At 31.8% G+C, this 25,263-nt stretch overlaps 1 protein-coding gene and 2 non-coding genes across 3 annotated transcripts; 2 read left to right on the top strand and 1 right to left on the bottom strand.

Annotated features, from left to right (window-relative positions):
* Nucleotides 1-268: 268 nt before the first annotated feature.
* LOC130453224 (uncharacterized) lies at nucleotides 269-23,679 on the bottom strand. Its single transcript, XM_056792853.1, has 7 exons — nucleotides 23,220-23,679; nucleotides 13,062-13,992; nucleotides 4,085-4,268; nucleotides 2,597-2,797; nucleotides 2,028-2,537; nucleotides 740-1,124; nucleotides 269-682 (listed from the first exon to the last, which is right to left on the bottom strand). The coding sequence occupies exons 2-7, from the start codon at nucleotides 13,977-13,979 to the stop codon at nucleotides 346-348; spliced, it is 2,535 nt and encodes an 844-aa protein (XP_056648831.1). The 5' UTR covers nucleotides 13,980-13,992; nucleotides 23,220-23,679; the 3' UTR covers nucleotides 269-345.
* Nucleotides 6,140-6,211, top strand: Trnat-cgu (transfer RNA threonine (anticodon CGU)). The gene has a single exon. It is a non-coding gene; the product is annotated as a tRNA-Thr (tRNA).
* Nucleotides 7,227-7,298, top strand: Trnat-ugu (transfer RNA threonine (anticodon UGU)). Its single transcript has one exon. It is a non-coding gene; the product is annotated as a tRNA-Thr (tRNA).
* Nucleotides 23,680-25,263: the final 1,584 nt, after the last annotated feature.

The following is a 25,263-nucleotide window of genomic DNA, read 5'->3' as shown; positions in this document are numbered from 1 at the left end:
GATCTCAAATAGGATTTTCAACGTTTTAACTATTAAGTATAATTTGTCAGAAATTAGCTATTCTAAACTATTAGCTTTTCTCAATTTAATCCGTCACAAATTGGTATTTTTAAATTAAATTTGATCAAAGATTCGGGTTTACTTCAGTCAAAATTCGGGCTCAACTGCAATATAATTGAAAATAGTATTTTTTTCATTTATTTGATTATCTACTGGCTTTTTTGAGTTTTTAATATCTCAACGGTAGTGGTAGTGAAATAAAAAAACGTTTGTAAGAAGACATTATAATAATTTTTTATTTACAACAAACAGTATATGTAACTTCAACGTAACTTATACATAAATTCAAATATATTCTGAAATAAATACTTTTTTGAAATCCGGTATGCTATGGATACACTTTTCACCGCATTTTTCATCACAAATCTTATCGAAACACCCTGTGGAATCTTCGATATATACGGTAGTTGTATTAGGCAAATACTCTTCGGATTTAACTTTTTGCCTCACTACTTGGAACGATGAACAACCAGACTCCTTACAACTACTTCTCAAAAACCTGTCGTTCCAACGGATTTTACAACGATCTTCTAAAGTCATATACGAATTAGATCTTTGTAGAGAAAAGTTGTTCCTCAAGTTCTCTTCAGATTCGATGTAAGCTTGAAAACCTTCCAAAGATCTAAAAAATAATTATCCAAAGTGAATTCATAAATTTCCATATAATTTCTTAGCTAACCTTTTTGAGTTCGATCTTGTTATCCTGAAATCGTTTTTAGGGGTGTCTTTTTCAGTTCCAGTTCTATAAGAAGTCATCACCGGTCTATTATTAATGTTATTTATAACGAAATATTCATTTTGTTCTTTGTTTTCTTTACGTTCTTCCTGATGACCGCTCTGGAAGAAGTCGAAATCGCAATTTGCTTCCGTGGTGATGGAAAAACAACTCTTAGAACTCATCGAGTCGAAATTTTCGTTAATATCTGTTATATAATCATCGTCGGAACTATAGTTATCATTTTTGTCGACGACATCAATTTTCATAGAATTTTGATTAATGTTTGATGATTGCTGTTTAGTTTCTATTTGTTTGGTTGGGGATGAGTTGAAATGAAGAAAATTATCTGGACAAAAAACACAAAGTACAATTAGTATTAAGATAAAATAAGATAAGTCTCTGTACAGGAAAGCCTGGTCACGAGCGGTCGTTGGTTAAGAAATTAATAGCGGCTCCAATAAGAGAAGTGCTCGAAACAGTGGTTTCAAACAATGTTATTGACTATTGCTGAACCACTGTTTCAACAAGACAACGCACCGATCCACAAGTCGATAGAAAATATGGTTAAATTTAAGAAATTACACTCAAAATAGCTTTCTCGTCCATGGTATAGTCCAGATCTGACTTCCAGTGACTAAGCGCGAAAAAATGCTCGCGCAGTAAAAAAATCAGCGCAAATGAAGAAGCAATTGATGAAACTGAAGCCTATTTTGTGGCAAAACACGAATCCTTCTACATTTAGAAGTTGCAAATAGAATTGTTTGGAATAAAAATGGAATCTACGGAATATTTAATTGCAATCTATTAAAAAAAGAATAAATAAAATTTAGTTGTCGACATCGGCATCGATATTTTTGATACGCGACATTGCCATACCACGCGATCATTTATAGTGAAGCACCCGGTATATAAAAAACACTCTATCGATATAGAATTTCAACCATGAAAAACGATTCACAAGTGATTACAATAAGCGAAAAACAAAGTAATTATTACGCCAAAATCGCTGCAAATCATTTCTGATCGCGTGACCTTGTAATTATAGGCAGATGCCGCGCTTGCGCTGATTACTACTCGTTTAAAACACGTGACGGTGTCGTGCCCCAGGCGATGTAGTACTGATGCATACCTGATTGGATTTATGAGATAGATTCAATCAAATATTAAGATTAATATAATTAGATGAATTATATGAAATCTGGCAACATGGTACACACTATTAAAAACGACAACAAATTTCATTACTTACTGATTTGTTTGATATCCAGATCATTCAAACTATCCTCGCTTCTACTCAATCTCATATTATTAATTCTAAATAGATTTGTGGAATTTTTTACATCTTGTTTATTATCGTGTAAATTTCCGTTAAAATCGGGATTTTTATAAAACGTGTATTCATTATTAGCAGCCGTATGAATCGATTCTTCACTGTGACTGATTCTTTCTTTACGAGTATCGCGATTCTGAACGAACTGATTCGAATCGTAGCGCGCCGAATTCTGTGAATTGATTGGTGTTAGATGATTATTAGGATTTATTTGACGGTTTTCTATTGGTTTGAATTGGTTCAGTTGATTGAGTTGTTTGTTTATGTAACTAGTACTCAGATGGTGTAGATTCGAATGACTAGGACAGAGATCGGTCTCGCAATTACCGCAGGATTGAAATTTTTGAGGATTCTCGATAAAATCGTGACGGTTGCTTAGCAGGGAAGTGTGAAAAGCCACGTTCGCTTGGTGTTTATCTCCTTTCGTACCTGTTAAAAACATAAAATAATTTTATATTTGAAAAATTTAAAGTGATAAAATCGTTTACATCTTCTGTTATCCCTGTTTCTTCTGTAATTGTGAATAACGGGGAGTCTGCCGTCGATACTTGTATACAAGGACCCGTTCGTTATCGGAAATCTATGTTCGACGGCTTGGAAAACTGGTAAATTTCTTTCCGAAGTAGGTAGTTCTAAGCTTTGAGGTGGACTGGCTATACCGAATGTCCTAAATTTTCCTACCAATCCAACTGAAATTATAATAAAACAAAAAACGTAATCTACATATTTCTGACAAATCTAGTAGACAAGGTAACGATTTATTTTCAAAATTACGGTATTCGAAGTTCGAAAAACAATAGCCCCTTTTGTGAATACGAGGGCGACTCAAAAATTCTGACGTCACAAAACTACAGATCGAACGACTGGTATTTGAGGTTTCAAAGATGTAAATACCTGGGTTACTCAAGAAGTTTTACTAAAAATTATTTTAAATATTGGATTTATTTGCTAAAGCTGCACCTATTCGAGTTCCTATCAACTTTTACGGTTTCGCAGATCCTCTAATAAGTGGTTTCCCTCCTTTTTTTTGTTCTACGTGTTTTCACAGCTGGTTGGGGTTCAGTTGTTTTCTTGATTGGATGTTGGGCTACGTTTTCTTGTATCTTCTTCTAGTAGATCTGAGTTAATCTTCTAGGTGTTGATGTACCAAGAGTTCCTCAATGATTATATCAAGTTTTACTGAACTAAGAGCTTCTGGAGAGATCTCTCAACAGTGTATCTCCAAGTATTTTCACGACTGGATGTTGTGGTACGTCTTCGTCTTTTTGAATATTATCCTGGCCATGTTGTCCTGGTATATCTTGGTAAATCTGCTAGGTCTTGATATATCCATTGATTACATCAAGTTCCATTAGACTAAGAGTTTCCCACACACTCTTGACATTGTATCCCCAATATATATGGGGGATAAGGGTGTCTTTGATGAGGAAGAGCTTGTTATTCATCTCCAACTTGGATCTTCTCCAGATGGGTCTTCCGAGTCGCCCTTTTCCCTTTCTCGCCTTATCCACTACGTAGTTGATTAAGTCCTTGAATGACAATCCCTGCTCCATGTTGAATTCTCCCTTGATATCCACGTTATCTTCTGATATATTTGTAAATTTCACTTCTTCGATTCGTTACACGACTTCTTTAAGTATTACAATACTTGGTTGGGCGTTCCTGGTGGATATGTCGATGTAATCGTCGTTGAAGGCCATCAAAATATAGTATGTTCAAGCGATATCCACCATGTAGATGTTGTAGAGTACTTCTTCTTATAGTTCCCTACCTTTTCTTAGTTTTGTCTCTGCGTACATGGCGTATCAGTCGGCGTCCAGCCATTGCAATCGACTTTCCTTTTTGAACATTCTGGATATCCCTCGTACATCAAATGTTTGATTTGATCAATTATCTTTAGTGTTTACGTGGAAAATTGTTGTTACGAGCCCACCAAATTTCGGATTAAATAATTGTTATTTTTATATTTTGCTTACCGTGGGGTAGTTTTTCCTCTACGTTCGATCCAGAGCATCTGTAAACGCTAGAAACCCATTTACAAAATCTGGAATCTACTATCCCTAATCCGACAGGTATTAATACGTCTTGAACCAGTCCTAACCATAACGCAATTCCTGGTACGGGCCAAGGATATATCAATTCAGGATAAATACAAAGTATCTGTAACAATTTGAACGTGCTGTATTGGATATTGTTTGGAATAACAGTTATTTTGTAACATGTAAATGTATAAATAGAATCCCACCTCTATACTTATGATTTAGTTACAAGGAAATAGGCGATTTTTTTTAAAAAAACGATTCTTACACAACTAGATATTAATGCTTAGTTATTCGATTAAAATATCGATTTATAATAGATTACGCAACGACCTCGTGTATCGTACAAGATTTCTTATAATTAACAAGGATGTTAACAAATGTCTGATTTCACAAAAAATATGTTTATAAAGTAATTTTAGAAGATACATTTTTTAACGCAATAAATATGATGTAATTTAAGAACGCGTTAATTAAATTTTCACGGTTGATATTACTATTAATTGAAACTAATTATACAGAGTGATTCAATTAAAAACAACGAACAAATAATATAGGCAATATAAACGTTGTGATGCCCTAGCAAAAACTGGGTGGCCATCACGTTTTAGGAACGATACAGCCATGTATTACCCACGTGGCACAGTAAAATTACTTTTTAAAGTTAATAAAATATAATTCCCACTGTTTATAAATTCACCCACGTGGTATTCACGTACCAGCTCCTTCGTCTAAGTTCCAGCATAAGTTGTACTACTTGGGAAATGTTTTGCATACACTTTTCCATACTATTGGACTGTTTTTACTTATATAACATTTAAAAACAATATTTGATCAATTTTATAACTACTATTTGGTCAACAAATATTTATTTCCTACAATATCTGAAATAAAGTTGAACTTGACAACATCGCATATGATTAATTCAATAATATCGACTAACAGAAGATTATTCATTCAAATGGTATATATACCAACTCTTGTTTTTGTTCATTTATTTATACAAAGTCTCACTGTATTCTTCAAATTCATCGAGAAACTTTTATTTCTAGTCTCAATTACCCGAGAAAAGAAGTGACCCGGTTTTCACGTCTTTGCGAACCTAATAAACTTCTCAAATTAGTATCGCTAATTTATGATTAAATTTTCCGTATTTTATTGAGTACATAGCATTAGAAAAGCATTTAAATCAAATAGAATTTAAAAAATGTTACAATACACATTGTATAATTAATCTATCTTGCACCTATTATCATATTTATTATTTGTATCTGACGAATATTGGATAATTATGGATAATTGTTATAAGCATAGAGTTAATATAAAAGATAGAGAGGGCGGAATGTAAGTGGGCGTGTATTATTGGAAAATGGAGAAATAGTATTGGTTTACCACTCTCTATCTCTTTCTACCCGCCCTTGAAACCTGTTAATCTTCTGTTTTGCCGTTTGTCCACTTGGCATTTCTACGTCATGGTTTTCCAATTAGAATAGAATAGAGAGAGAAATCCCTATGAGCACTTCGATATCACAAGATCTCTCTATTTTTAATATTAGCTCTATGGTTATAAGACGTTCTTTATAACCTAAAATTTTTTTTTATACCAATTATAAAATTTTTATTTTAGTCAATGATATTTATGTTTTTCAATTAATTTTACACGTAATACAATATTGTCTATTTTAAATCTAATTAAACTTAATGTAAATTCATTTTGTTTATATTAGTTGCAATTGCTATATAAGTTTGAAAATGATGTGCGTACGTGTTTGACAGTTCTTTATATGGAATGAAAACAAATTTAGATATACACATTGCGACATATTACAAATATGAGTAGACAATTCATGAATTAATATTTATATTGTATTAAGCCAATTTTCATATTTTTGTATACACGATTTAAATATAAATACCACTTAATGAGATAATTTTATTATTATAAACATCGTAATCGTTGCACATCGTCATTTTCACTTTGCCCACGCAAGTGCCTCTTTAGCTCAGTGGTAGAGCACTGGTCTCGTAAACCAGGGGTCGTGAGTTCAATCCTCACAGGAGGCAAACGCAATATTTTTATAAGAAAATGATTTTTTTTTGGTTTCTTATCTTAGATTATTTTGTTTTTGTTGCCAACTTGACTTGACTTGATTCTGATCGATATTTTAAAACATGTTTAGACCTATTTCGATCTTTATAAAAATATTTCAATTATTTACTTACAGAACAATTTCGTACGAAAAATTGATAAAATAATTATTTTATTTGAAAATTAAAACCATTGATCGTAAGTTCAATCCTCTGAAGAGGACATTTCGTACCAAAAAAAATAAGTATTTTTCGTTGATACAGGAAATAATCGCGGTAAAATTAGAAGTTTTTATCAGTAAAATCCTTATAGAACTTGGATTTCCGCCAATTTTTTTAACTCTTGGCATAAAGTTAGTTTGAAGCTGCTGATTTAAAGTCTCAATGGGCACGATACCCTTAGTCCCTCCAAATTATACCTGAAGAGTCCGAGGCTCTTTCATCTTAGACATCTACCTCTTCATCTTCAATTTCTGAATAGAGAATAGAGTTTAATTCGTATCAATCCTCCAATTCTGTAAACAACGCAAATAGCCCTCGTATGACAACACGTTCTGAGTACGTTTACCATTAAAAATGTCAAACTTTATGTTGGCAATGTCAGATTTGACATATTGAACAACCTTCGCATAAATTTCTTTAATTTCTTAGACTTTTTGATATATTGATGCTTCTAAATGTTCTTGATATTAGGTCTCTTATGTTTTTTTTAAATAATTTTTGAGAGATTGTTAAAAAATTGACGTTTCGACTTAACTGCAGTCTTTATGAAAATAAAGAAACTTCAAGTTTTTATCAATCTCTTAAAAATTATTAACAAAAATTAATTTTAAAACAGAAGATACCTAAAATTAAGAAGATTTAAAAGCATTAACACGATTTTTCAAATTTTTCGAAACAAGTATGTTTAAATATATTTTATTTTTATTTAAAAAAAAAATGTTTTGTCTGGATATGTTTTGAATACGTGCTTTAAATAAATTGAATTGTCGCCTCTTTAGCTCAGTGGCAGAGCACTGGTCTTGTAAACCAGGGGTCGTGAGTTCAATCCTCACAGGAGGCATTTGCATAGAAATCCCAACATTTTTTTTCTTGTATTTCACGATTGGACTAAATAAATTACCGTTGAACATTCTCTAATAGTAATTTTCACCTTAACATTTAAAATGAGAAACGTGAATGAATAATATTTTCCCACAATTCAACTATATACCATACAAGTACATAACCCTGCTTATTGCTTCTTTGTTCTCATATCCGGTTCGATATAAACAATTTATAAAGAGTATATATTATACAGGGTGGGTTAAAAAATTGCTTAAACGAATTATTACTCTATTTGAATTTCGTAATAAAAATAATTGTGTTCAAATATGCACAAAATATGATGTAACATCAAGAAAGTATCTGACTAATTGAAAGTACAATAATTAGAAGAGAAATTTGTACATAATTTAGTAATTTTTCAATAAAACGATTATTAAACTTGGTATTGGAGAACTTTCAAAATTTCTCTGATCAACTATGCAGATAAATTTACTGCATAAAAACACTATAGGGTGGTTCATAACAATTAAGACGTACGCCAAGTAGATCATTTGAATGAAAATATGGCCTAAATAAATGAAATACAGGACGGCTAAGTTAAAATACAATAATTATAAATTTTTAATGTCAACGATTTTATAATTTCAAATACTTCCTCGAAATCATTCACTCGTTTAAATTAGCATCCGTTCTCGCCCATTTATCTACAGCTGATCGTAATGGCGTATATATATATATATATATATATATATATATATATATATATATATATATATATATATATATATATATATATATGTTTGTGTTTTAAATCTCCATCTCAACTCGATCTACCTTTGCTTGACCTACTTGTTGGAGTAGATTGCACATTTCTTGTACGAAAACCAGGGCCGTACTTTCGATAAGAACCCGTACGTTTTTAACAAATCTGTACGTCTTAAGGTCATAACTGGTTCAAGAAATTTGCAAATTACTTGTTTACATTGTTTTTGAGCCATCAGGTCGTCAAAAGGGAAATCTCTATACGTGACATCCTCACCCTTGCACATTTGATAGTTGTAAATACTCTGGTTCACTCAGGACAATAAAAAACTACGAGGAATGACGGTTAAGGTTATTAACCTTTAAATATCGTCACAGAATATCAAGGTCAATTTAAAATTGATTTATTTAATTTGTTTTATTTCGTATTTTTATTATACTATGATAGTTATTGATTTTACCAATATAATAACGATTTTTTTTTGTTAAATAAATCGTTTATACGAGGGTTGATACTCAAGTTTTAATATATGACAACACTGATGTGAATATGTCAAATATGACATTGACATCATTAAGTTTGACATTTTTATTAGTGTACTTGTTGTTATACGAGTGCTATTTGAATTGTTTACAGATACTTGAAACTTTCATTGTGGTTAAAAACTCGTAAACCTTTTCGTGCATTGACTTTTCTCCTGAGAAATAAAAATCTCATTATAAACCGCTGTTTGTTGGAAAATACTGTTGATAAACCTTCAAGTAAATATTTTTTCGACTGATTTTGAGAGGTTTACAACACAGAGTAGTATATAGGGGAGCTCAAAATTAAGGGGCAATTAATTTTTATACGTTGAATTTGGCAAATTTGAAATTCACGCTTGATTAGATATCTGACACCTCGCTAATAAGCGCCAAGAATGACAAATCATATATCAGGACGTTTTATATGTAAAAACCAAGCGCAAGAGGACAAACCCTATTATATTTTAGTAGTTTGAGTGGTGCCTGCCGTGTGGAAATGCCTGTGGATATTGATTTTGAACTTCTCTAGGTTGTACTGTCTTGGTTGCTGATTTCACGGGCTTGCATTTCTCCAAAAAAACTATTGTCGTTCTGGGAATGCGGCTATCGTGTAGGTCTTACAAATTCTGCACTAGGTCTGGTCAGCGACTTTTCTTCTATGTTCTAAGTTGTCAAAGTTTCCGGATCCTTCGATTTTTTCGGCAATTCCTGCTAATTCCCTCATTTCAGGATGAGTGCAAGTTAATAATTCATTATCAGTAATTTTTACCTATGACTTAATTACGCAACGAAATCGTCTTCAAATCGCAATGGAAACACCAAGCGGAAAAAAATTTTGTTTTGGTTTCTGCGTTCATTTTTATTGTTTAATTTTTGTCTAAAATTTAGCTTTTGGTGCAAAAATTAGCATATACACCACGATGGTGAAGACATTTATAGGCGTCGCACGTTTTTATATATAATTTGATCAATAGTTATAGTCCTCTCCATCTTATTATTAATCCCCCAGAATGGTTCGATTACCTTCTACTTACCATTACCTAAAACCATTAACATACTCATACTGTATACCAAATTTGGTACTTTTAAATTGAAGGGTTTCAAAGAAATTAATTTTGAAAATTTAGATCTCATAACTCCTCAGGGATCCAACTTGGTATAGAGGCAAATCGTCAAATTTTGGACTTGCCTATATTTCTCTACTCTGTCTGGTCTTACATGGGACACCCTGTATATTAATTTTGCAATTCCTTCGCCGTTATGACTATTTTTGTGCACATATAATGTAGCTGTCTAATTTCGATTTTTGTTTGTTATACAATACATGGAAATTTGAATAGGAACGTGCTCATTAGCCGAGTTCGACCCTGTTCCTTCTAGTCTTTTTACTTATACGACTTTCATCTCGTTTTATGCATTATTAATATAAGTATCGTATTGTTTGACGAAACTGGGCTTGTCTGTATGATTTATTGAATATTTTGAATGGGTTTGTTCAATAGGTCAATCTCACTTCGATCTAAATAAATTTTAACACAATTTTTCATCGAATTATAAACATTATCTAGTACTCTTAAGAAATATTTCATTTTTTTGTTTTCTAATACGTTTAAAAGTGTTTAAAAAAAAGGCGGTCCCGTCTCTAGGATGGATATAAAACTGAAAAGTATTTGGGGTTTGCTCAGTAAAAAAATGACATGACGCCTTTTTGTAGAAAATTTAGTGCTCTACGTTTTTTGCTCAGACATTTTTTTTCGAATCCCTCTTAGTTTTCGAGTTATTCGGGTTCCAAAATTTGGAAAACCCGTGCCCGTAGGCTTATTCAGTAACCTAACCTAACATCTGAGAATCTAGAAAATCAGAAGCGTCCAATTTAATTTCGGATTTAATCATATTTTACCTGTACTATAAATGAACGGAAAACATTGTTTAAATGTACGCGTTTTCATGTAATTCAGTCAATTACCGTTTCTGTGTTTTTTTAAATTAGTACGACAGGCACTTCACCGATTCCGGGCAATTTCAAACAATTGACAATGGCGTTAAACGATTACGTAATAATCTTAATGGGGGTATTACGCTTTGTTGTTTATCCGTTATGCGAAATAACACTCATAAAATTTTTTTAAATTAACCGATATTACGAGACAAACTAATTATAACTTATTATTAAAATGTTTACACGAATTTAAAGCGTCCATAAACACTTGTATATATCAATTCTATTTTTTTAAACGTTTTCACTAAGAAAATTTCATAGAAAAATATTTTTTTCATAGAACTGCCGACCTTCGTTCGTGACACAAGTTATGATCTAGCTTTCTGTTATAATTACAAACCTCTTCTTCAATTTATTGTTAATACAGTGTCTCTTTATATACAGGGTGTCCCACGGCGAGTTAAAACTATCTGTATATGGCAAAATACTTGCAGTAAAATCATGAAAGTTTCTACGTTTGAGTTTTCGGATACGATCTTTTTAACTAAAATATTTTCAAAGATGGCCAACTTCCGGTTCTACCGGAAGTCGACTGTAACTTTGTTATTTTGAATGGAACACCCTGTGTATTAATACATTTTTGAAATCTACGTGAAATTTTAGTATACTTTTGCCTGAAAACTTTTTTCGAAAAATGCATACTTTTTGAGTTATTAATTTTTTTGTAAAAAATTTGACCCTTATAAATTATTTTTTTACGATTATACCCTCCAATATTTGAAAATGGTTTGTGTTCGATTGCTTTTAGCAAGGTCAGACGTATTTGAATCTTTGGTGAGAAATTTTTCATTTTATACAGGGTATGTATAAAAAGTGTTCAAAGTTTAACTTCATAAATATCAATTTTTTTTTTATTTTTTTTAAATAGAACCACCCGTTTTTTCTATTTTAATGCATACAGGGGGGAAAATAACGCAAATCCATGTATATTTTCCTATACCTAAAACTTACCATTATCCAGATATTAAATGTTTTGTATAAATTTTTAGAGATGCAGGTGAGGTACAAATTTTATTTTGACCGGTTGATACAAGCACTAAGAAATAAAAAAGTTTTTTTCTTTATCTTAGATAATACCGGGTGGTTCTATTCAAAAAAAATGAAGAAATTTGATATTTATAAAGTTAAACTTTGAACAGTTTTTATTCACACCCTGTATAAAATGAAAAAATTTTCTATATAGATTCCAATACGTCTGACCTTGCTAAAAGAAATCCAACAGAAACCATTTTCATACCTTTAAGAGTATTCTCGTAAAAATATAATTTATAAGGGTATGCAACGGTCAAATCTTTTACAAAAAAATTAATAATTCAAAAAGTATGCATTTTTCGAAAAAAGGTCTGAGACAAAAATATACTAAAATTTTACGTAGATTTCAAAAATGTATAAATATACAGGGTGTTCCATTCAAAATATCAAAGTTTCAGTCTACTTCCGGTAGAACTGGCCATTTTTGAAAATATTTTAGTTATAAAGATCGTAACCGAAAACCCAAACGTAGAAATTTTCATGATTTTACTATAAGTATCTAAAAAAGGTAACTATTCCTCCTAGTAGATTTTATTAAGCGACTAAAACTCTATAAGTATTCTTTTGAACAAGTGCGCAGTATGTGTCCTGGAGCCGGTCCTGTCCGGTTTTAGTGGAATTCTAAAATTCTGCTAAGACGCGGCACGTTTGATATACCCCGAATTCGTTTTTACCATAGCAGGCGATTTGTTTACATTGTTTCTTTCGAACTAATTTCTAGGCCTATTTATTTCTATCTATTTATGAAATGAAAATAGTGCGCAGAATCGCTGGAAAAACACTTTTTGACATGGAGAGAAGCGAGGACATTAGAAGAACATATAAAATTGACACAACGTAAACGAATGGATATTGGGAAGATAGATATAATGGAACGAACACATAGATCGAATGAATGACGGCAGAATGGTCAAAATACCTAGAGACAAGTCGCCCCTAGGGCGCCGAAGCATTGGAAGACCCCGCAAGAGATGGACCTACAACCTCTCTAATAATTCAACGCCACAGGATACGAGGAAAAACAAGCATTTTGCTTACATTAAAGAAAAAAAAAAGAAGAAGTCTATTTATTGTATATTTTCCAGAACTTTTCGGAGTTTCTTTTGGGATATATAAACGAGTTTGTTTAGGTTAGGTTAGGTTTGTTAAGTTAGTTTATAATAAATAGTCATAGTGAACAGAACTAAATAGAACGTAACCGAAAAGTTTGAATAAATTATATAAGTTAGTTAAGTGTTAGTTATAAGTTAATTATTATAAGTTAGTTAAGTGTAGTGTAAAGTTCACGCTTTGGTGTATGGTAAATATGTGCATTCTAGTCGCTTTCTTTCATTTTTTGTAGATAATATTACTAGAAAAAATTTTTATAATAACCGCTATCGATCTCCGAGCAATAGATTGCGAGATATTTGCGAAAAACTGATTTTCCGTTACCTTTTGACCTTAAAAATTAATACTTACAATGATCGGTAGATGGTAGAATAGATAGCAGACGATAAGAACCGGATGAATAGTTTCTAACCCAGTGCGATTCTCTTCGGTTCGTTTACCACCTTTCAAACTCCTATCCAAGCAAGGCCTCTTGGAATTCGTAGAACTGACCGTAGTAGATAAATCAGAATTCCAATTAACGTCCCTGTTTCCACAAAAATAATTATTCCCCTCATTCTGTCCTCTCTGTATCGTATACGTATCGTAATAGTTTTTTTCGTCGTTACCCAAACTCAATTGACTCAAATCCGAATTAGATTTTTTGATATATTCGAAATTATTTTCCCTAAATCTGTAGAAATTGTAGCATATTATAACGAAACTAGTGAAAGATATCACAGATAGAAACATGTGTAGTACCAATATGAAAATGTTGAACTTTATGTCCAAATCGAAAGGCATGAATTTGCATTCGAAAACTGATCGAGTCACCCGAGTCTCCTTGTCGGTTTGAGCTAGGATAGCAGCCACGCCGACGCAGGCGCACAGAGTAGTTAAACAAAATAAATGATATATAATGTGAGTAGGTGTTAGAAATATATTTATATTTTGATCTTTTCTATAGAGTTTCATGGAAAACAAACCGATTATGGCTACGGTAGTTAGAGAACTAGCTTGGAAAGTATGGATGGAATTGAACATCCAAACGACGATACTACAATATTCTAATGTGATAATACTGGGTTCGGATAAAGTATTGATCAATAGATAACATAATATGCTCAGATTTCTTATTATTGATAGAACCAAAATGCATACTATGGGTATATCGTACGGACCCCATTTTTTACGATTTTTGTGAAAAATCACTAGCGTCCATATTAGTAAAATCGTGATAGTTGGTAAGGCTGTGATAGTGATCAGTTGTTCGGTTGTAAACTGGATCATCTTGAGGACGAATCTGTAAGAAAAAAAAGTCTCTTGGATATTGCTTTCGAGATAGAAAAATCAAAAAACAAATATTTATAATTGGATATTTCTTTATTATTTTCAATAATGCATGTGTTTGAACGCAACAATCCCTCCCTTTGTTTGATTTGATGTGTAAGAGCTCGCATTCTCGTAATTTTTTTGAACACTTTTCGCAAACAAATGCTTTTGTACCATTCAGAATTAAGAGTTGTACGTTGATCTAATGGAACTATTTCGATAAAACCGGCAACCATTTGCTTCTAAGTGCTTCCGGCGCGAACGACTTTAGTTGGATTCGGCTAGTCTTGAAAGACGCGAACAAATTTTTTTGACAGTCAAATGTTGAGGCAATATGCGAGTGGAACGTACGCCTCAAACTCACGGTATGTCACCTGACGATCTTGCGCATAGCATCGATGTTTTCTGACACAACAGCTGGTTTTGGACGATTTTCACGAAATTCATCCTGTAGCAAAGTGTAAATTCGAAAAACACAGCGTAAAACGGTAACTTAAGATGGTGTTTCATCACCAAAAATCGAAGCGAGTTAATGACAACGTCAAATTTGACATATTCACATAGATGTCACCATATCTCAAGTAACGACCCTCGTAACACGCATTTTAAGGTGATTTTTTTTGTTTTTCTAATAATGGTACTGTTTTATATGGTTTTCTCTCCTATTGCTGTTAATTATGATGTTCAAGACTTTTCATAATACATGGTGGGCCATAAATTACGACGATATGACGATGGCTCGAACAACTTTGCTCGGATCTTAAAGTTGGACTTGAAACTGTAGGAATCGAAAGTGAAAATGTTTGATTTTGAGGTAAATCTTTCTTGAGATGATTTTCGAACGTTTTTGTAATTTTCAAAACTCACTTACTTGAACGTCTCAATATCAAAAGTCGAATACCAGAGACCTTTAAATTGATCAATTGGTTTTGTGAAGTTTTTCTGTAACCTGGTGAGTTCTGCTTCTTTTATTTACGCCCTCACCACACTACCCTCCTAAATCCACCACATTTCCAATCCTGCAGAGGAAAATGTCTTCTATATCAGGGCAAAACCTTGAATGTTCCCATCCCAATCTGAAAAATGCAACGAGCCTCTCCTCGAGACAAAAATTGAAAACCAGTGAGTTATATCTTACCAAAGAGGCAAAATCGGACATGGAAGTTCGATTTTGAGGTTATAGAGTTCGTTTTAAAGAGAAGAAAACACCTCATAGCAACCTCTTGGTGATACTTCAACCAAAGCGACTGTTGGTGTTTTTTTTTCTCGTCATTTCTCTTCTACCATGTTATCCGCTCATCCTTTGCAAGCTAGTACGTTTTTTTCAAATTCTCTTTGCTATTCTGCTACCCTTTCCTCCATTCATCTAATGCTTTTATGAAAATTATGCTCGATATGACTAATTATGGAGAACTGTAGACATTTCTAGTTTATGTCCAGCCTACGTTCTGAACATCAATAAAGACGCGCAGCTCAATTAATAGGTCTCTAGTTCAAACCATACCAAAAAAAAAACATAGCTCCCAATAACTACACCGAGATTGCTTTAGTCTCAAGGTCACGTAGAAGAACATTAACCAGCAAATCTTGAATTATCTTTGTCCACCACCAACATTGAAACTATAAGCAATTGCTCTGGAAATATCGAAAGCTTTTGACAGGGTTTGACAGTTCTAAATTCAAGATCATCTATTTATCATCCTCATTAATCCACTGGTTTCTTAAAGACCTATCCATTAAGGTCGCAATCGATGCACATACTCCAGAGAAGTTTGAGCTCAACGCTGGTTGTTATTCAGGGATGATCTTAACACCTAGCATAGAGGTGTCATCGGCTAACACCCAATCCTGTAGACAATCAGAGATCAATACCATTAATAACTGATGATAAAAACATTCTGGTATATGGTAGAAGCAATCTGATTGAATAAAATGCGGGCGAAGACAGAAGCTGTTGTTTTTATTAACGCTACGGCTTCGGATTTGGTTGGAAATAATGACCATAAAGATCAAAAAGTTGTTCAATCCCCAACAGCTTCTAGTGCAAACTTAATTCCACCTGGAGCTGTATTTGCACGATATATTGCAAGTCTGTGGAATCAACTGCTGCTGCTGCAGCAAAAAATATTTTTTTTTGGATTTATATGAATTACGTACCGTTCCAAAAAACGTTCCAGGCAACCTCTCCTCACCATTATGAAGTTAATAAAGCGAATTCACGAATATAATTATAAACGGAGCACAGACACAAATCATTTTCGTTAGATTATTAGTTTCATTAGACAGAAGACACTTCAACTAACAAACATATTTTTCAATTTAAAGTCGTAGCACAACTGATCATAAATTGAGACTGGATGATAATTTTTTAAAGGTTAAAAACAAAACAAAAGATTAGAGAAAGTAAAAGCTTCTTAATAATTAATTTAAGATAATATAAAACTGCGAGGTACGTGTGAAAATAATAAATCATTATGGGAAAATCTTTTGTTTTTAATTTTTACCAACACAGCGGCGGGTATTTTTAGAACAATACCTGTTAACTTGCATAGTAACTACTAATACTCAGATATCGTGTTCGCTCATCTCTATTAATTCACCTAAGTACCCAGAGTAGCGTTCGTGTCATTTCAGGGCGTAAGAATCGATTTGAAAGGCGCACGGTTCCGGAAAAGATGACGTATTTGTTTAAAGACCTCTTATCACTTAAAAGTGAAATTTAGACGTGTTGATAAACCAGCAGAACCCTACAAATACATTAATTGGAGCTTAAAAATTAGTTTAAATTTTATAAACAATAAACTTAGTTCATATAGTCAAACATTTCTTTGTTCCTTTGTACAGAGAGTGAGATGGACGTTTTTTGTTCAAAATTCAAATTCAACATAACCTAACCACAACTATAACTGAAACCCGCCCTTGAATATGAATGTGCTATCGGAAAACAATTAAAAATACATCATTTTTGTGGAAAGGGGATGTTTTGTCGCAAAAATTATAGTCCCAATGCAAACGCAACTTTAAGGGAAGTAAAAGATTTGTCGGGGTCCTTTCCCTACTTTAAAAGCGCTTTTTAAATGTGTTCAATCGCCTTTGATCTTCCTTAGAGTCATGGTGAATACAAATTTTATAATTCCACATACAACTGGTGCAGTACTGAATCCTAATTATGTGTTGAAATTAATTATATACGTACGGCACTCATACCAAATTAAGTAAAGAAAAATAATGTTTAAAAGTTTGGTAAACATCTAACAAACCGTCAGTCCACGTAGACTCATCATCTCCTCTGTTTACCGATGAAAACTTCGAATTGTAAATATAAATGCATTTCTATTGGCCTTAGCTGTCGGAAGGCATATGTACATAATTTCTTTCAAATATTCCTGCTAGATAGTCTGCGATAAGCAGTGTCATGGCTTGGTGAGATTCATTTAATTCATAAATTTCTTTAAATAAATAGAAATATGGCGGTTTTTAGACAGTTATGAATTTAATAATAAAGATTTAGATACACAAACACAGCAAGTTATTTTAAAATTCGAATGTTTAAAAATGGAAAATATTCAGCAATTTAATAATCATAATAAGAATTGCTGAATTAACTAGAGTAAATAAATTTTCCATTTATCGATAAGTCACGAAAGGGGTTGCTGTGGATAATTCATAAAACAAAAAAGAAGGTATTCAAGAGATAAAATCCAAGATGAAGGTTAAATCAAATAATCCAGGTGCCCTCGCTTGTACATGAAGAAGACAAATGTACTCTGAAGGAAAAAAATTCACGAAAATCACCGATTTAAAATAAAAAAGATTAGGAGCAGAAGCTAAAATAAAGATGGCGATGGTAAATCAAAAATTGAACAATTCTAAACGACTTTTTCTGTATAACTTATAACCTAAGAATGTATTCGTAGTATTTTTTTGTCGCACCTCGTATAACCCTTGGCGAAACTCATTTTGTTTTTAATAATAATAATTATTAATTACGATTGTTAATAGTAAAAAAATCAATTAAATGATATCATGAGATGCGACTAAACATCTTGCCGCTGTAGTAGTCTTGAAACCCATTTCCAGGTAGTGAACCCGACGACAATCTCGATTTACTTTCACTGAATGAATGTGAACTCTTTCTCCGAGTCAATTTCTACAAGATTTTCCCATTAAAATAGTTATTAAACAATTAATTTTCAAACAATAGTTAACAATAATGAACAACAGCTGCTTTGCGTTAATTGACTTCACTTCACGGTATACTCCTCAAGCTCAATCTATTTTAAATCGAATTAAACACGTTTACTCTTATTGATAATGTGCATCAGTTAATTTTATTATTTCGATTTATTAGAACGAAAATATATAAACAAACAAATGTAATTTTTAATAATATTGACGTATTCGTCTTGTCTGACATATACCATCTTTTTCATTTTTCGTATCGCGCCATTTTGAACAGCTGATAGTTGCGGCGTTGCCATGTTTATATTACCAATTCAGTATATGCTTGATATAAATGTTTTCAGAACGATTTTTGTTATAAAACTGAATCTAATAAACGAAACAACTAAAGCGTATCTTCAGTTTAACTGTAAAAAGACATCGAATAACGGATTTACAAATGTTTATTCAGTAGGAATATTTAATACAACGTGTCTCTAAAGAAAGTTCGTATTTCAAAAAAAAATACGAGTTTATTGAAAAAATGTTCGTTACATATTAATTGTTTGGGAATTTATTTTTTGAAAATAACCGTCCAAATATTCACGGAATTAATTTAATCGAGCACTAAAAATGGCCGCGACGACTTAGCAGATATTTATTCTACGTAATGGCTGCCATTTCGTGACGGATATTTTCTTTTTATTATGTCGGGAAAGTCGAATTGTTGTCGTAAACAATGACATAATCCCCCAGGAAAAAATCCATAGGTGTTAAATCGGGACTGCGTGGAGGCCAACTTTGTCACCTTTCACGAAATCATGGCAGATATCTGTCGGACGTGTGTAAATTTGCCACGTCCTGCTGGAACCACGTTTTTCGATTTATAACTATAAAATTTTTGCAGTTCAGACATGAAGAAGTCGTCTATCATCTGCACAAAACGCTCCGAATTAATCTTGAAGAAAGTAAAAGCCTATAATCAGCACATACGTTCACTTTAGGTGAATGTAGAGGTTCAGGCTCGTTACCAACAAACCCAATTACGTTTTTGGACGTTCTAGGAGACCTTGGACGCCGGCGCCGTTCACGCAATAAGCAATTTAATTTACTAGAATATAAATCCTGACAATGATGACATCATATTAAATGAATAAAAAACAACAAAATTATTATTTGGGGTCGAAAATATTTGTTGAAATTTTATCAAAAATAATCTAAGAAAAGTATTGAAATTATAAATAATCATGTAAAAGCGGCAACGTTACAATCTTAGAAATTTATTACCTGTATCTATTTAGACAAGAAGTTACATAGCAATGGTCCCGAAATGTAATAAATCATCTGAAAAGGAGACCAACGTTGCCGATTTTTATTTACCATTAGTCGTATGGATTATCAACGTGGTTCATAGGGTTAAACTCAAAAAATACATAATTCTTGAAATATATAACAAAAAAACCGCTTTTAAAGTAGGGAAGTTGCCTAGGATCGAATACTGTTCATATTGTAGGTGTTATTTAATTTTTTTCTCATTTACCTCAATAAAAATCGTGTGATTTACCCCACTTCGCCCTTAATACTTCAAATAGCAACCAATGACATTAAATATCAATATAAATAATAAAAGTACAAAAAATGGCGATTTTAAGTAATTAAATTTCTTATACCAAATAAAATATTTGAAATATTTTGAAATTAGTTTGAGTTTCGAAAATATTTTACAATAAAAAAAATAAACAACACTAATTGTATTGTAAATCTTTGTTTTAAATTAAATTGATATGAAAAATACCACACCTATCTTCATTAAAGCCGATATGGCAACTTTGCTAACATAATGAGTTGTAAAATTATGACCGTCGCTGTTTAAGGTTTTCGTCTATTTTGGTAGAGGGCAAGCAATTATCGCGCCTATAGCGTCTGGCTGCCATTTTGGGTATTTGTTGGATTATTTTAATTAATTTACTTATTAAATAGAATTTTTGTGATATTATGTTAAAATATAACAAATTATATAGTACGTGTATGTGTGTAGTGTACAAAAAAGGGGGTATTTAATTCCAGATTTACCTTGTAAGTATTTTTAGGTTAAGATATACTTTGTTAATATAACGTTTAGCAACGCTACTGATTCTATTCGTGAAATAAATAAATAAGATTACAAAAACAAATTAAGAAATCTTCTGCAACAATTATTTATGTCAATAGAAGTAAAATCCATATATCCTCTGTGTCTTCTTCTACATCCGGTAAATGTTTATAATGTTTACAATGTTCTAGCGAAACAAAAAAAATTATATTTTATAATAATACATCGTATTTAAACAACCTATAGACGGATGAACGAATTTAAGCACGGAATGTATCTATTTGAATGAAATGTACTCGATAAAATTATGATCAAGTGATGTATGAATCCTGTCGACAATTGTTATACTTTGCGGGTTGTTAACTCGAAATCATCATAAAATTTGACTGTACTATTTTAGTTGCATTTATGATTTTTCGGTTCTCAAATTAATTATTTCGAACAAAATCGAGGAGTATATGTTTTCAAGGTCATGTCGAGAGAATAAAACATTTCTGGTATGTTTTTGTCTTACAGCTTGTCCGAATGGTATTAAACAGTTTTTTATTAACTAAAAAAATTTAGAAGCAGATAAATTCTTTTGAAGTACAGCGCTGTAATGAAAATATTAAACGATATCAAATGTTGCGTGTCACCTTGACTAAATTCAATAAAATTAGTTACATTCAATCCAATAAACAACAGAGGAGCATTAAAAATAGATCTTAGCGTTCTTGAATATACGCTATTATCCAATTACGTAATCCAAATGCATAAAAACGTTGTTAATTTCGTTATTATTTATTTACAAACTTTATTTTTCAGTTAAAATTTTATATTCCAAAGTAAATAAATGTAATTTTTTTTTAAGTCCTATATAATACGTAAAGTAATTTCGTGATACGTGGATTTATATTCTTAAACGAAAATAAAACGGTTTCTTTTATAATATTATAAAATCAGACTATTTATTTTATTCAAAAATGGTAAATAAGATACTTTAATTATATTTTATGGAAATACTTTGGTTTTTTATAAAACAGGGGCGGCTAGTGTATAACCTGTAATAAGGAACGTGTTCCACACGCTCTTTCCATGACCTACGTTATACTCTCCGCAGTCTGAAACTACATTCAGTTCAACGAAATGGGTATTCCGGTGGTTAGTTGCCGAGTAAATTCCTTTTTTCGTGACTTTTCAAACTGTCCGGTTCTTTAACACAATTTGAACTGATTAACAACGTACCATAAAAGAGTACGTGTGATTTTAAGCAGTATTAAGTAGTATCCAACTAAATAAATACGAGAAAAATCTCTGGGCGCATGCGCATACATTGATAAGTGCTAATATCTTTAAGTTGAGGTCGGAAATTTTTCAAACAACCCTCGTAGAAGGTGAGTCGTATTTTCGGTACTAATTGTTTGTATTTATCGATGACAATCGCCGACATAAGATGAAATTAGTACAGTAAAAAGTACAGAAATGAGATTTCTAAAAAAAAAAATAGAAAAGAAATCAAGATACGACAACATTTATAAGAGAAAATTTGAATTTGAAACCGATTCAGGACTGAATTGGGAATGACAACTGACATGTTTTGGCTACGTCACGATAACTGAAGATATAAGAAGAGCTCACGATAACAACAAAGAAAGACAAAGGAGGAGCTGGATACGAGAAATAAAGATAGCAGGAAACAACACAAAAGACACAAGATAGGAAAGAAGACAGTTTTGAAAAAAGAAGCCTACGCAATGACTTAACTCCAACAAAAAATTGAGATGACAGGAAACAAAACAAAAGACAGCACAGGAAAGAATGAAAACAATTGTAAAAAAAAGGAACCTACGCAATGGTTTAACTACAATAAAGATGGCAGGAAACAAAGGAAAAGACACGATAGAAATGGAAACTGCTGTGGAAAAAGGAAGCCATATAATGATATAACTCCAGCATGCCTTGTACCTGAAAGCTTCAGGATTAAGTAAGGTACTTATTGGAAAAAAAATTATGATAAGGCTACGTAATATTCTACACTTGGCTTTAGGCCTGTCCAAACCTCTTTCCATTGTTCTGTACAGCTTACCAAAGACCGAAAACTTGCACATTTATGAAAATATTTAGATTATTCTGTATTAGTATTTAAAAATGACCCTACGAAGTTTTACAATCAAGTTTTATGATTTTCTCGTATATAAAAATAAACTACAGTGACTCTTTCAAAAATCTGTTAAGTAAAAATAGTCATTAGAATCTTTAAAAAAAAATCACCACTCTCCCCCGTCCCTCGTTTCAATAAAATCACTTAATTCGTTATATCATATCCCAAAACCACAGAAAATAAAATAAACAACATAATATATAATTTTATTAATAAATTTCTTTCTGAATTTTATCACATGCACCCCCTGTATGTAGAATATGTTGACGAAAACAATTGTGATTTTTGTTATGTCTCTTAATTAGATTAGTTTTATGTATAAATTTATTTATGTTCAATTACGTCTTGTAGCAACAATATTTTATCAAATAATATTTTTACTATGACCCAGACATTTCTTTTTATTTTTAATAACTTTAAAACATTATTATTTTCTATAAACGAAACAATGATGAATTCTGTATGTTTCAACTTCTTTTTGTAAAGAGAAATCTACCATCAAATCAATTTTTATATACCAAAATAATACAGTAGAATTAAAAAATCTTTTTCGTGTCATCGATACTAAACTCATTAAAATATTTTTGTTCAAACGGATTCCAGTTGAGGAATGGAAAGTTCTTCATAGTACGGTACAAACTAAAGATATTTCTCGTAGTTTTAACAATATAAATAAATATAACAAACTATTGGTACACCTTGTATATATTAATATTTAGTTATCCGCAACTTTCTTACAAATTTTTATTAAAGCTATGTATGATATTCATAAAAACGACACACCTATAAATCACGTATTACATACCTAATTTCTTAAATTTCAATACGCGGTAATCCTATTAAAAAATCCAAAGAACGTCAAGGTGATTAAAGCGAGCCCTATCACTTCCATCAGTTTAGTTTTTCTATTATAAAAGATAATAATGAAAAAAAAAACTATTTGTTTTATTTTCACCACACACCAACTTTATAAAACCACTTTATATTTATAAAAATATCGGAAAAAACGCGGTCACATTTTCCAAAGACCGTGTTAAATGTGTTCGAGCTATGCATATACAATACGAGCTCGATTGTTTTCATCGGCCGAACTGAGTACAGAACACCAACGACTGGCACTCTTTGATGTTGTTGAATGTAGGTTATGTTCGGTTACGACGCGGTGAAGCCATACGTGCCAAAAAAAGGGTTTCTATCTTAAGATACAGCGGCGTATTCGACTTCAAAGATACTCGATAGGTTAAAGGTTGAAAAAAAAAGACAGTGGCGGGTTAAAATAAGTTTATTATTTTTATATTTGAATATTTCAACTACTGACACGATATTAGTGGTAGGGGTAATAATAATAATTAACAGTAAACTTATTTATATTGTAGTTATTGTGATAGTGTCTGGCAACATTGTTCGTTATTATAGTATATAAAAAGTGAGTATTAAAAAAACGAAATTGTTTATATTTATACAGTGCTAGTTAAAAATGACATGAATATTTTTAACTGTTTCATTTTGAATTATCGAAATGTAGATATTACTCATAGGTGACGTCACATCATGGCGATTAATTTATGACAAGTGACAAGTCATATTATACTATTTAGAATGAAATAAAATGTTAAATTCAATTTCATTATAAATAGTCGCTGTAATTTATAATATACCGGGTGGGCGAATATCAATAAAAAATTCTAATATATAATTATAAAGATTCCTTTTAAATTCTCAAAATAATTTCTACGTATTTTTCGATGCCACTGACCTACAGTCGTTCTCAGTTGAACACACGGTACAATTTTCAAATAAACTAATGCGACATTCTGCGTATTATCACGAAACAGTGAATTCTTATTATGAGATCGCCAACTAGTCTGTTATCACGTTTTAGCATTTAACTACGGGATCGACATTCAAACACGTTCATTGAAGTTTAAAAAAAAATGTAAATAACAACTAGTACATAATATACGGACCATGTATACGTATGATTAGTCACTGCCAAATGAAGGTAACGCCAAATATTGACGCCTTGGACAATTTTTCACACTTTTGTACAAATTGATGAAATTTTTAATGATGATACCTTACCCTTTGTCTACACTAACGCTGTTGTGGGAGGTTTTTGAACTATCGTGTACAGCTTCAACTGAAATTTTCCTCCTTTTCTCCACCTTCCATAATGTTTAAAGGAATTTCTTTGATTTCGTAAACGTATTCAGAAATTTTTATTTTTTAAACGTTATTAAGTATTTATTTGTTATTATTAATAATGGTCGTTGCTTTTTTTTTTTTTCGTATACCGTTTTAATATTATACAGATGTATATTTTCTACGCATATTCGAAAGTTTGATTGAATCGACCATTGTTTGATCAATAATTTCCTCTGTTTGCTAATAGTGACGTGGTAAAAAGTTTCTTTACGTTTTTATTTCAATATGGAACAATTACAATTAATTACAAAACACGAGTAAGTTGTTTAAATTAATACGATCGCAAAAAAATTTGTTTTTGTAAAATAATTTAGTTCTAAAAGGAACATACAAAAGTTTTTGTTCGGTACTTATATAATTAAGCCATTCAACAAATAGTCAAAATTAGCTAATGCCGATTTAAAAATTGCTGCCGTGGAGTAAGCTTGGTGTCGCATTCACAACGCATCAGTGCCATCTAGTTGTGGTTAAGAATATTTAAGAATTGTCAAAATTAGCTGGAAAATGGCCGACGTGGGGTAAACAAACCTCATTATACACAGGTTTATAACGAAACGGTTGTTTGAAGAGTTGCTACTTGTAGTAGTACGAAATTTACTCACGGAAACGAGGCGATAAATTTGAATGCAACAGTGGAAATTACA

Source organism: Diorhabda sublineata, chromosome 1 (genome assembly GCF_026230105.1).
Source record: "Diorhabda sublineata isolate icDioSubl1.1 chromosome 1, icDioSubl1.1, whole genome shotgun sequence".
In the NCBI taxonomy this organism is placed as follows: domain Eukaryota; kingdom Metazoa; phylum Arthropoda; class Insecta; order Coleoptera; family Chrysomelidae; genus Diorhabda; species Diorhabda sublineata.
The sequence above is the reverse complement of the archived record's forward strand: the minus strand, read 5'-3'. Positions and strand labels throughout refer to the sequence as shown.

Coding starts and splice junctions, on each gene's coding strand:
- LOC130453224 (XM_056792853.1), bottom strand. CDS start 13,979: ATGATCCAGTTTACAACCGAACAACTGATCACTATCACAGCCTTACCA. Junction 2,798..4,084: donor AGAGGAAAAACTACCCCACG/GTAAGCAAAATA, acceptor TTATAATTTCAG/TTGGATTGGTAGGAAAATTT. Junction 1,125..2,027: donor TCTGGATATCAAACAAATCA/GTAAGTAATGAA, acceptor TTTTTTGTCCAG/ATAATTTTCTTCATTTCAAC.